The following is a 12,878-nucleotide window of genomic DNA, read 5'->3' as shown; positions in this document are numbered from 1 at the left end:
ATCGCACCAACCCACGGATCTCCCGAACCAGGGGGTGGCCATCTCTAAAACGATCCGCTCCTCGAATCCAGTCAATAACCACAGAAGAGTCACCCTCGAGGCATACCCTCTCCACACCAAGAACATGCCATGCATAGGATATACCCTCCCATGCCGCCTGCAACTCAGCCCCAACCACTGTGAGACCCGGCGTACGCCGCCCTCCTGCTGCTATCATCCTCCCCAGATGGTCCCTGATCACAAATCCGATCCCTCCAGTCACACCATCTGCTGACCGACTACCGTCGAAATTTACCTTGAGAAAGCCAGGGGGTGGGGGTACCCAAGAAACTAGGGCAAACCAGGGCGCTGAAACAGCGTGACAAGTACCCCAGATGTCCCTGGCTAACCCAGAAGAAAACCCGACGGTAGCCGCAAGAACCTCCCTCGCAGATAGCATCGCTCTGTCTACCACCATCCTCGGAGACGACCTCCTCCCCTCGAAAAGACCGGCATTCCTGTCCAGCCATATGTAATAGGACAGGTATGCCACTACAATCCCAGCCTCAGCAAATCTGGGGCTCCGCACGGAGACTCTCAACATATGAATCAAATCCTGCGCAAACACCACCGAATCGGGTAGTAGGACTGGTGCCATCCGCCAAATCTCTCGGGCTCTAGGACACCGCAGAAGGACATGCTCGATCGTCTCCTCGATATCTGCACACTCCTCACAGCACTGAGAGACCGCCATACCACGCCGAACCAATAAGCTCCTCGTAGGAAGGCAGCCCCAAGCCACCTTCCAGATGAATAACGCCACACGGGGGTGAATCCTCATCCTCCATATCCACCCACCCTCAATCTGACGGGCTGGCTCCCTACCGATCAGGGCAAGAAGATCTCTAACCCGAACCCGCGACCGTCCGGTCGGCATCCAAACTAATCTGTCGGCTCCACCCCCGAAGGGAACAGGAAGGGATAAAACCGACTCCGCCAGCTGCTCCCCAAAAACCTCACGGATCAGCTCCTCCCTCCATCGGCCCCCCTCCAAGGGAGAGCGCCGTTTTTGGGCAATTGGGAGAGCGCCGTTTCAGTATGTATTCTAGTTTTATGCATCAAATATTCATTACTGGCAAAAGAACATATTGTAAAGAGAGCTTTATTTTGAGCCTGGCTTGGCCTTAATTTCGCTGTTCATTATTTCCAGGTGACGGAGATTTAAGTGGATTAACAAGCCATGTGTTCATGGAGGTGGAGCTCGATATAAAGGCATGGCGGCGAATCTTAGAATATTTTCGTGGCAACTCATATTTGTCGTGAAGGTAATCAAGTATCAGATTGTTGGCTGGACAAGCAATTCTGGACGATATTTCTCTCCAGCATGGTGATGCCCTTCACCCCGATTTGATCTAAATTTCGGAGGTCGATGGTCGTGGAGTTGGATAAATTAGGCATAATTAATTGTTCATTCTTGTTTTTCATTTGAAGTTCACTTTATGTAACTAAAGAGTTTTGTATGCTAGTTTGATCAGCAATCCACCTAGATAGTAGTGGGTTGTGACTCGTGACAAAGCCCGTCAGGAGTCTTTTCTTTTCTTTTTTTTTCTTCAGTGGATCAGCTGCTCTAACTGTTTTCACATAAACACAACCAGCTACGTCACTATCAAAAAGACTATAGAAAAAAGGAAACCGACGGAAGTCTTCAAAAGACTGAAAAGCTTAATATTGAGTTACATTATAATAAATAGAAAGCAATAAATTTCAAGAGAAAAAGGAAGCCTAAAAAACATCACTGATGATTGGACTCCATAGAAGTTTCTAGTACTGATTGGAGTTCAATTTACTTGTAAAATTTCCAACTTTCTTTTTTCAAATGCCTGTTCTATAATTTGCACCATCTCACATGAGGGAGTTGGAGTAGTTTGCTTCTCACATTGCTATTTACTTTTTCCAAATGCCTCCCTAGAATCCGACCATCTCACACAATCCGACAATCACATTGGCGTGTGATTGATTAGCTGTTATTGACTACTCTACTAAGAGTTTGGCCAAGTAGAAAACTCTTACACAGTAGCTAGGATTAAATATGTTACGATAAATTTACTAGAAGTACTGTTGGAAAACAAAACGATCCCTTTTCCTTTTTTTTATATTGACTGAAAACCACCTTGTTCAAAGCGCACCAACCCTGGCTTGCGTTCAATGCATGGGAACCAGTTCTTGTTCCGTGAGGACTTCTTTGCACTGGCTGTGGGGTCATGTGGTCCCAAAAATGTTGCACCCAACACTCCCCCATGCAATGTATCAAAACCAACCTCCTTTCAGTGCGTCACCAAGGCCGGCAGGTGGTCTCCTTGGTGATTCTAAAACTCCCCGGCAACCTCGCCTTAAACAAAAAAAAAAAAAAATGGTAAAGAAAAACTCAGACTTTCTCGTCCAAATAACTTCGACTGGGCTTCTCATGCAGGCATTTCTATCCAGGTAAGTCCGATAATCATCTGTTTGTGAAGTCATATTTGATTACCTTGGCTTTCATTTTGGGTTTTTCTTGGAGTTTGGATCTCGTTATCTATGGAGAAATCTGAAGCTGAACTTGAAATTTCTGATGGTTATTGGTTTTCCAGAAATATGAAGAAGATTTGGTGGTGATTTTGATCGATTTTCTCTCTTGTCTCGCTTACGTTTAGGATTTTTATGATTTTCTCGTACTATCTTACTTCTCTTTATGCCTTTTTTTTTTACCTAAGATTCAGGTAGGTTTTGTTGAGATTCTGAGATTGTTGTGGAGAAACCAGGTGGAGCTTCTGAGTTAAAGCTCCTTTTTTTTTTCTTCCCATGAAGTAGTCTAATTTAAGACCTCGCAAAAGGAAGAAAAAAAAGGAAGTTTAACAATTCGATCCATTCTGATCTTTTGTTCCACGACAGCAGATTGAAGTTACCAAGAAGCATGTCATCAAAGTTTATTGCTGGGAAAAATTGCTGCTAGATTTGAAAACTTTTCTCAATACAAAACAGGCAAATTTAAGCTCTTAAAAGAAGGGCGGCGAGACTCCTGCCATTGCGAGGTTTGGGGAGGGTTAGATGTATGCAGCATCCTCGGTATATACCAAGTGCGAAGAGGCTGTTTTCTGTCTAGAGTTCAGCACAATAGATGGAGCAAAGTTTACCAACCAGTAACATGATGCCTGCTTCTTATGGGGTACTGGACTTGCAAGGTTCTGTGCGCAAGCATCACCAACACCACCCACAAGAGTCCCTTCGTCGCCACCAGCAACAGCCAAGCAGCATCCAACATCAGAGATTGATGGTTCACTCACCAATAATGCACGAAGTTTTCCCGTTAAATGCCAATCACATGAAAGATTTCAAAACCTCCATGAGTGATGATGGCGAAGCGAGCTTCACCGAGGACGGAGTCCATGATCAGGATGATGCTGGCAAACGGAAGCAGGGCCCTCCATGGCAGCGGATGAAGTGGACCGATCGAATGGTTAGGCTACTGATAACTGCAATTTCCTACATAGGAGAGGATGCCATGCCGGAATATAACAATGGTGGGAGGAGAAAATGTGCAGTACTGCAGAAAAAGAGGAAGTGGAAGTCTATATCAAGAGTGATGGCAGAGAGGGGCTGCTATGTTTCTCCTCAGCAGTGTGAAGACAAGTTCAATGATCTCAACAAGAGATACAAAAGGCTCATAGATATTCTTGGAAGGGGCACAGCTTGCATGGTGGTGGAGAATCCAGCCCTGTTGGGCCAAATGGAGCACATATCTGATAAGCTGAAGGATGAAGTGAAGAAGATCTTGAGTTCAAAGCAACTATTCTATGAGGAGATGTGCTCATATCACAATGCGAATCGGTTGCATCTACCTCACGATCTGGCGCTTCGACGATCTCTGCAGCTGGCTCTCAGTAGTAGAGATGAGCATGACACAAGGAGGGCTGTGCATGGAAATAACGATGAAGATGATCGAAGCGCAGGTACCGACGATGAGGAAGATGATGCTCAGGAGCATGCTGCAATATTGCATGGCGATGCTGGGGATGCATGCTTCCAGAAAAGGTTGAAGCATTTGGCAGACCATGAAGAAGTGAGTTTTGGAGACTCTTCAGGGTTACAGCCTCATCCCCAAGACATGTCTGCTGTTGCTTGCGGGCAGAAGCACTCTAAGAATTTTCCATTACTTCAGCTGGAAGAGCAGAGATGGAAAATTCAACTTCAGATGCTGGAGCTTGAAAAGCAGAGCTTCGAGTGGCAACGATTCAGTAAGAAGAAAGACAGAGAACTGAACAAGCTGAGGATGGAGAATGAAAGGATGAAGCTTGAGAATGAAAGGTTGGCATTGGAGTTGAAGCGCAGGGAGTTAGAGGTTGATCTTAACTTGAAGAGATATCAGTCATGATGCATGATTTGGAGAACTGTGGAATTCAAGCTTTAGATATGGTAAGCTGCAGCAGCCTATAACTAAAGTACTTCCTAGATGAAGTCCTTGTTTTGTATTGTTGTTCCATTGAACTTGTAAACATGGGCCATGCAATTAAACCTTTATTTCCTTGTCAGATGAGCATGTAAGTGTTTCTACATCTACCTTCAAAGTTGGAATGATCGCTGCTCTGTGTGCAAAATGAATGAGATCTTGGATTTGTTATTTCTTTCTTTTTTTTTTTTGGTAAACCGGCTTCTCACTATACATGGATGTGAGTATGCTACGAGCAATCAGAATACAAAACACGCTCGGAGCTCTGTAGACCTAGTCCGCCATACTGTTCGTCTTCCGAAATACATGTGCGACTCAGAAAGAGTCGAAACTGTCCAGAAGGTGGCATACATCCCCGATTTGTTATTTCTTTTACTGGCTTCTCTTCACAGTTTCTAACACAGCTTATGTATCATGCCTATGTATAGTGACGGAGACATGGCCTTAGCTGCCACAATTTTGAGCAAGTGTGGAAAGTGGATGTTTTAGTAACACTTCTAGCAAGGAAGCGAGTTCGGAAAATGCTGAAGCAGGAGCATTATCATTACCATATATGCTGAAATTAATTAAACAGGGTTCAATTATATATTGCCCATATTACTCAAAACTTCACAAACAGGATTTTTAAATATTATGATCATGTTAAAGTGCGTAACCTCCAATTTAGACATACTTGGATCACATTGTTTCCACAAAGAGGCTGCCAAATATGACCTAAAACAGATCGGTGTGGGAGACTTAATTATTTTTGACGTTCTAGAATGCATAACCATGAAGTATAGTTTGATAACTAGTGGTTATTTTTTTAATATCATTGCTATAGTGTAGACAAAGACAAGTCCATCAACAGCTTATTGGAATTACATCAATGAAAAGATTATCCTTATGATATTCTCCTTGCCTTCCCTTATTCACTGCCACAAAAACTTCATACAAAATACATTATACAATCTTTTGAGAGAAACTATGCTTCTGAGAATATATAATTCTCTTGATTCCAAAATTAAAAATAGAGCATTCAAATCGAAGATTCACACTGTTGATCATACTATAAATCCATAAAAACGTTTGGTGATCTCTGATCCCTGCATCAACTAGGTAATAAAAATAAGTGGTTAAAATGACTTAGGATCATATTTTGCTATGATCTAAGCATTTTTTTATAGCTATCTTCAACAATTTGAATTTTCAAATTAAATGATCTATCATTATTTTAAGATGAGAAGACCTTCTCAACTGTCCTCTCGAGAGCACCTTAGCTCTCTCTCTCTCTAATATATATATATATATATATATATATATATATATATATAGAAAGTATTACATGAGAACTTGAACATACACAGCTCCATGGAAAAACTCCAGCACAAGGTATGCCTGATTACTATTATCACCAATGCCTTAGCTGGAATTCAAGGCTTTGCACAGGGAGTTGTATGCATCAACACAGAGCTTGAACCTTTCCTCAGCAATTGCCTGCATTAACACATGCATGGTTCCTTTTTCAGGATTTCAGCAATAAAAGACCCAGAATGCAAGATAAAAAGATTTACTAACGATTAACAAAAAGTAATGGGTGAGACATGATTAGATCATTCTAGAAATTTGAACAAAAACTTGGAAAGAATTAGATGGTTGATATATAACAACTATTTGCTTCAGAAAAGATATACAGAACAACTATTGATTTAGAGTGTAGTGGAACACATGATAAATTCAAACAAGGCCATATGATTTTTTCCAGCTAATACAAAGTTCAGAGTGATGGTACAGGTGTCCAGACACGCACAGCTCACTGACCCATTATTATGTAACCCTATCCTCACAAACTAGGTTCATGTGATTCACGATCCACAACTGGCAAAAGGCAAAATCCAGCGAAAAAAAAGCAGGTAAAATGATACACACCGAGATCTTGTAACTTGTCATAAAAATTAACAAATTTGTGACCACACATGATAGTCTAAGCTAGAGAATAAAAGTTGAAATAAAATGACTTAAATGGAACAATAAACAACTGACATATATGATTTAATAAGAAAAAAAAGTTATTACTTGTGCATAAATTGTCTTCAGGAAAAAAATGTACACCATTACTCCAGCCAAATTTTGCATGCAATTTAAGGATTAATGTCCCACCCAAAATAATTTAATTGTCATGATTTAACAAAAAAAAAGAGAATGTCCCAGTACATAAGGTTCCCACCACTGCAGGACTTGAGGAGGTTTAGATGCGCACAGCCTTTTACCGTTGCGAGCGAGAGGTTGTTTTCGTGTTTCGAACCCGTAACACCTAGGCTACAATAGACCAAACCTTACAATTGCACCAAGGCCTGCCCTCATTTAATTGTCATGACTAAGTTATAAAAAAATAGAAGCAGACTGGCTATAGGATAGCCGCTAAGTGGGATATGTATCAGATCTATCAGTTTATGGGGTAGGCCTGCTGGACCCTTCACACAAGCTAATTAACCTTTAGGCCATGGTCAGGGAAGTGGGAGTTTATCTTTGGCCAGTCTCCCCCATATAAAAAACAGATCCATTCAACAGGCAGACACACACACAAAAGAAAATCAAATGAATAATGAGTTAGTAAAGTTGACAACAAACCTGGGAAGGGCCTTGATGCTTGTCAGGGTGCCACTTTAAAGCAGTTGCATGGAAACTGTGAAAAGTAATAAATTACATGGTCTAAATGAGTAACATGGTATAAGAATGCAGTAACTATGAGAACCAAGTAGCATCATTTAGGACAAGGTCTGTACAACAATAACTTACGCATGTTTAACATCATCTAATTTTAAGAGGCCTGTGAGTGGCAATCCAAGGATAACTCTATGGGATTGGGAACCTATATCACTTGGTTCATCCTCAATATCACTTTCACTCCATACTTTTTTTCTGGTTTTGATCCGCTCTGAATTATCTCTCCACTCAAATCCGGTTGCATAATTCTGAAAATGAAGGGTTTCCCCTGATGTAAAAGACCAGGTAAAACATCTTTGTCCGCCAAAGGTAGCTGAAACTTTTGTATCAGGATGCTCATAATCATCTTCATCATAACTGCTCTGCCTATTGCGCCACCCTGAAAAAAAAAGGAAGAAATGTTATCTCGTTATGAGTATAAAGGCAACGAAATCAGTAACTAAATAATCTGGTCCCAAGCATGAATTTTGGGATCAAAATAATAAAGTATGCAGTATCATACACTGCATATATTATATGGTATCTAAAAATGAATGTAATTTGATTGACGTTATTGTTGGCTGCAATGGCAAACTGATTATTTTTTTTCCAATCTAGTGTCCTTAATTCAAATGAGTGTTGTGCTAAAATTGTGTTCATCTGGAAGAAAATTGATGCCTTTAGAGTTATTTTCTTCAGCAAACTGTGCAAAAAACCTATGAACCGCTTATACATTCAAAAGCAACAGATTTACAGTAACTAAGTTTCAACACTATGGGCCCCTAATACTTCACCTAGATATTCCAATGGAACAAAGGGGATTCCAGTAAAAAGCATATTAAGTTTTGTGAAAGACTTGGACATTGACAGTAGAGATGTCAGACTGGATAAAAGTTTTATACAGAGGAGTGTAGCAGGAACATCCACCCTTAAATCGTGGACAACCAAATCAAACAAGTATAATCCGAGAATAAAGTCTTGGGCTAGTCAGGAAATAGTGTGAATTATCAAGAATAACATTCCAGTAGAAAAAAACAAAAACAGATGCCAAATAAAGGGCTTGCATGAAGGATGAGAATTGGATAGCAGATATTTTTACAAGGATACAGGAGAAACACAAAGGATTGCCACCAAAGCTTTATAGTTTCAATGAATAAGATATAGGTTTTGGAGCCCTAGAAATTTATAAGAGAATCTTTAAGATTTGACTATAGGACTTCATCAGGCAATTACAAACAGAAAGGGACATTATGAAAAAAACTTTAAATGACCTCATTCCAACATGTCAAGTAGAATGAAAGAGCATGCAACTCTGAATCTTTACAATTTCAATGAATAAGATTTAAGTTTTCGAGCCCTCGAAATTAATAAGAGAATCTTCTAAAATTTTAACTGTAGGACTTTGTCAGGCAATTATAAAAAAAGGGACATTATGAAGAAACTCGAAATGAGCATACTTCAAGATGTCAAGAAAAATGAAAGACCATGCGAGTCTATGACTTTGTAAAGCATCACTAAGATACAGGAGATGATTCTAGAAGCATATAAGCTACGGTATTGAGGAAGTTCTTGAGGCAGGGATAAGAGAAGATGACATCCATGTGATGTTAATCCACATGCTGCATTGCTAGGATATGATTGAGTTAGTAGATAAGTGCAGTAGAGAAAAGAATTTTGAGCATCCACTTTCTTGATACCTCAATACCATCATATTATGGAGATCAAGGAAAAGAATACAAGATAAGGCAATTTGTATTAGCAGCAGCAGCAGCAGTACGAATATTAATAGCAGTAAATAATAGCAAACAAATGTAGCTCTTAAAATCTTGTCATTGAGAACACTAGATGAACCAATTGTTTACTTAACAATTCAGCTATAAAATACAAAGGATTATGTTAATAACAAAGTACAATAATCTGGAAAACCAAACTCACGCTTGTTTGCACTATGTTTGCCTTTACTGTGGGGCTTTGGTCTCCCAGCACTCTTTGACCGTTGATGTTTATCAAAATCATGTGAACTGTCCTTTGCTTTGACATTTCTGCTGCTTTTTTTATCAGTAGACCAACTGATATCTTCATCCTATTAATAAAACCAAGATGTCAGGTAGATTCATGTCATTATACAGCTTGCATGGTTGCTTCTAAAAGAAGGTGATGACATAAGAAAAAGAAGAAGAAAAAGATAGGCATGATTTACAAAATAAAATATCACTGACAATGATGGAAAGCAATTAATTATACCGTTAATTAGAATTCACTTAACAATGTGCAGATGGAATATCAATCAGGTTATCAAATCGAAGTTAGAAAAGGTGACTACCGATTCCGGACAAGGTCCTAGAGATCATTAACATAATGAGCCAACTGTCAAAGAAAAAACAAATTTACCAGCTATGCTTACCTGAAAATATTGCTGAGAAGGTCTACCATCGAAAAGAAGATTCTTGAGAGCTGCCTTTGCATCAGATCGCTTTTGATGAACTGAAAATCTGATGCGAGTCTGTCCAAATCATGGTTTTGTCAGATTACACCAACATATAGGACTAGGAGAAGAAATTACTCTCAGAAACATCAGAATATGCTAATGGAGATGTATGAGGATACTTGGCCATAAAGAAGAGTTTTGCATATTAATTTTGATTAAGTCCCTGAGAACATTATCGATACTTGGACCGCATCTTAGAGATTTACTTCCCAATAATGATGATATGTAAGCATAAAGCATAAACATCTCCTACTTGACAGTAGTCCCCATTAAAAATATATCCTAATGTGATCATTCAAGAGACCGTAGCATGGCTATAGAACGATCAAGTTTTTCTCCTTCAGCTTGCCAATTTCTTATTTAGTCTAATTGTCACCAGAACAGCAGAACTTAATCCACTACATCTAATGGTGTACAGACTAATAATTAGAAAATTGACAATCAGTTAAAGTCGAAGAGGCAATACAATAGCATGAGATCTGCGTTTTCACATATATGCCATTATCCGCCTTGAAGGAAAGAAAAACAACTCTGGAGAAAGTAGTTTCAAGACCATAAATCATTTCAAAACAGCATATGATAATTTTGAGAATCAAAAGACTCCAAAACATACTTATTGTCAATTTGAAGATGACTATTGATAAAGAATCCTTATGGGCAAAACATACTCTGAAATGTCCATCAACAAATGTCTGACCACTTCTACAAACAAGAGTAAGCATAAGGCTAAGCAAAGATGCCTTGTGTCTTGGAACATATTGAGTTCCAAAGAGATCCAGAGTAATCCTATTGACCGTTCAGGGACTCTTAGAGCAGCAACCACTAACTCATGGTGTCGAATCTATTCTCAGAGCAAATCCCAAACTGTCTCCTACTTGCTTATAGCAGCAGTAGTAATAGTTTGTTGCGTCTCCTACTTGCTTATTGTTGCTGCTCTTTTGAAAAGCTCTTTTCCCAATTGTTACAATGACATGGAAGAATCTATACATTACATTCAAACTTGCAAGGATGGGAACATACTTTATTTGGCTGGAATGCCAGCACTTTACCCGCTTCCACTATTCATCAGGTTTAGCCACCCTTCCTAGTTGGTTCTGAATGATTTAAGATCACCTCCATGCTCCATTCCCCTCCAGCTTCAAAGGATGCATGAATGAATTTCTCCAATCGTTATAATATTTTGAGTCAACTTCAAATTCCATACCTTCAACTTCAAAGAAAAACATGACCAACTAAAAACTTTTCCATCTCCATATTGTGTGAGAATGATACAGCCTTAATTGACTAGTTCCGTTATGCAACAAAATTAAAGTTCAGCTGTAGGCCCTTCAGATCAAGCCAAATCAAGATCTGCCATTCTAGAAAGGAAGGTGCCTAATTTTAGAGACCATGACAGGATTGTATTATCTCCTTCCCTCTCTATAGTAGTTCATCTTTTATGACTTTATTTGGTGGTTCTAATATGGATTACAAAGTCATTATCTCATAGTTTTCTCAATTCTCACAGATCATGCAGTTCCACCATAATTTTCTTGGGCCACCTTTGACCTCAGCAACTGACACCAATTTAGAATTTGTCCAGCCACACAAATGCGCAAGGAATTTTACCTTCTCCTTGATATTTGACCATAGTTAACACTTTCTATAAACCTTAAAGTGCATCGGATAAAGGGGGGAGAGCATATATTATTGGAGGGTTTAATTCTCAATCAATTACAGGACTAAGATATGGGAAAGTCCAGTGTTTGGAGGCCTGGCAACTTTAAGAAAACAAAACATCGGAAAAAATGTTGAATGCTTACATGAGACACTCATCCAAAATAGAAGAATATAGGTATGTCATCAAAAAAAAATAATTATGAAAAGTGAAAGCTATCTAATTAATTTAAACAAGATATAAAAGATCCAGACATGTTATACCTTGGACTGTTCTTGGTTTGTTCCTTCATCCTGAAAGTTTAAGATCACAAAATATTACATGTCAATAACCGATGAAGATGTGAAGGCATTATATATGACTTACAAATCATATATAGATTATCTACACAACATGCACACATACATGTCCGCACAAACAGCACAGATATGTTTTTAGAGTTGATAATATAGGAACAGAAACAGCTATTTATTCCCTTTATCTCATGGCTTCCTCGGTATATATAGCTACGTAAGATAACAAGTCTGAAAGAAAACAAATATGTATATCAAAAGTGAACCAATGAAAGTAACAAAATGGTGAAAATCTAGAAAGTAGGAACTTTGGCATTTTACCATTGGCATGGATGCGCAGCTCTATGTTTAAGCAATAATTTAATTGATTCCATTGTATTTTCTGGTCCAACTCACAATCAACTCGATCATTCTCCCCATTACGGCTTAGCCCGATTATGAAATTTCATTCTTTGTCATAAAGCTGACACCGAATAATTAGGCATGATTAGTTTAGCTAAATTTTATGACTGAATTTTCTTGTTTTGATTTATTTCACAAGCTTTAAAAAATAAAAATAAAAAGAAAAAAAAAAGAAAAAAAATGCATCTTTCCTTTATATTAATAAGAAAAAAAAGAAAGAAGAAAAACTCCTAAAGTAGCCGATGCCTTTTAAATTCAACCTATCAGACACCCAGTGCCCATTACGCAATACACAAGCCACTCAAACCCATCACCAATTATTTTTTAATTAACCTCACCAACAGAAATAGCAAATTCTAGAGCTTCCAAGGCCTCCTCTATATCAAATAAATTTAATTAAAAAAAAACAAGAATGGGAAGAACAATAGTTTGAAGTGACTTGTGCTATTTAAAATCAATGCACACAAGAACCAATCAAGCCCATCCTCCGTTATCTTCTTCTTACAAAAAAAAAAAAATCTTTTGAGCTAATCTTTACCCATCAGCCCCACGAAATGCAAAGTATTCTTAGGGAAAAAAAAGGAATATAAATAGAAAAGGGTTGGCCTTTGGGAACGAACATCAGGGTCCGATTTACTCCTCCATTTGGCGAATGAGACGGGGGAAGAATGGAACAGCGCGGAATCGGTAGTCGGGGACAGGGGATTCCGAAATCTGAGCACGCTCTTCCATGGGGCCGCTCGCATCTCCACCCTGAATATCTCGAAGAAAGTCGCGCGAGAGAACAAACAACGGAGGCTTTGGGCGCTTCTATTTTCTAGGCCTTCGCTTCCGCCATTGGAGCCGAGTTCTCTGGTTCTTTCACTGGTCTAGGGTTCTATCCTCGGCCCT

General features: G+C 39.1%; 2 protein-coding genes across 6 annotated transcripts; one reads left to right on the top strand and one right to left on the bottom strand.

Moving 5' to 3' along the window:
• Positions 1 to 1,787: 1,787 nt before the first annotated feature.
• LOC103703173 (uncharacterized) lies at positions 1,788 to 4,610 on the top strand. Of its 4 annotated transcripts, none has more exons than XM_008785936.6 (2): positions 1,788 to 2,463; positions 2,998 to 4,610. In XM_008785936.6, exon 2 carries the CDS (start codon positions 3,134 to 3,136, stop codon positions 4,385 to 4,387), a length of 1,254 nt encoding a protein of 417 aa, XP_008784158.4. In that variant the 5' UTR covers positions 1,788 to 2,463; positions 2,998 to 3,133; the 3' UTR covers positions 4,388 to 4,610. The 4 variants fall into 4 exon arrangements, with proteins under 4 accessions (XP_008784158.4, XP_008784156.4, XP_008784157.4 ...); XM_008785934.6 differs by having other exon boundaries at positions 2,911 to 4,610; XM_008785935.6 differs by having other exon boundaries at positions 2,908 to 4,610.
• Positions 4,611 to 5,283: 673 nt separating this feature from the next.
• On the bottom strand, positions 5,284 to 12,878 carry LOC103703174 (uncharacterized). Of its 2 annotated transcripts, none has more exons than XM_088709516.2 (7): positions 11,907 to 12,033; positions 11,556 to 11,585; positions 9,552 to 9,650; positions 9,083 to 9,230; positions 7,241 to 7,547; positions 7,073 to 7,127; positions 5,284 to 5,938 (listed from the first exon to the last, which is right to left on the bottom strand). In XM_088709516.2, exons 1-7 carry the CDS (start codon positions 11,913 to 11,915, stop codon positions 5,864 to 5,866), a joined length of 723 nt encoding a protein of 240 aa, XP_088565642.2. In that variant the 5' UTR covers positions 11,916 to 12,033; the 3' UTR covers positions 5,284 to 5,863. The 2 variants fall into 2 exon arrangements, with proteins under 2 accessions (XP_088565642.2, XP_008784160.3); XM_008785938.5 differs by lacking the exon at positions 11,907 to 12,033 and adding an exon at positions 12,608 to 12,878 and having other exon boundaries at positions 5,289 to 5,938.

This window comes from Phoenix dactylifera, chromosome 13 (assembly GCF_051530095.1).
Source record: "Phoenix dactylifera cultivar Ajwa chromosome 13, Ajwa_hap1_PhDact_Kaust_v1.1, whole genome shotgun sequence".
NCBI classification, from domain to species: domain Eukaryota; kingdom Viridiplantae; phylum Streptophyta; class Magnoliopsida; order Arecales; family Arecaceae; genus Phoenix; species Phoenix dactylifera.
This window is presented reverse-complemented; position numbering and strand designations above follow the sequence as displayed.

What these genes read in the sequence shown, in the direction of transcription:
- LOC103703174 (XM_008785938.5), bottom strand. Translation starts at nt 12,733, where the DNA reads ATGCGAGCGGCCCCATGGAAGAGCGTGCTCAGATTTCGGAATCCCCTG. An exon ending in GGAGTAAATCGGACCCTGAT is followed by an intron (nt 11,586 to 12,607) that starts GTTCGTTCCCAA and finishes TTAAACTTTCAG; the next exon opens with GATGAAGGAACAAACCAAGA. An exon ending in CAAACATAGTGCAAACAAGC is followed by an intron (nt 7,548 to 9,082) that starts GTGAGTTTGGTT and finishes TTTTTTTTTCAG; the next exon opens with GGTGGCGCAATAGGCAGAGC.
- LOC103703173 (XM_008785936.6), top strand. Translation starts at nt 3,134, where the DNA reads ATGGAGCAAAGTTTACCAACCAGTAACATGATGCCTGCTTCTTATGGG.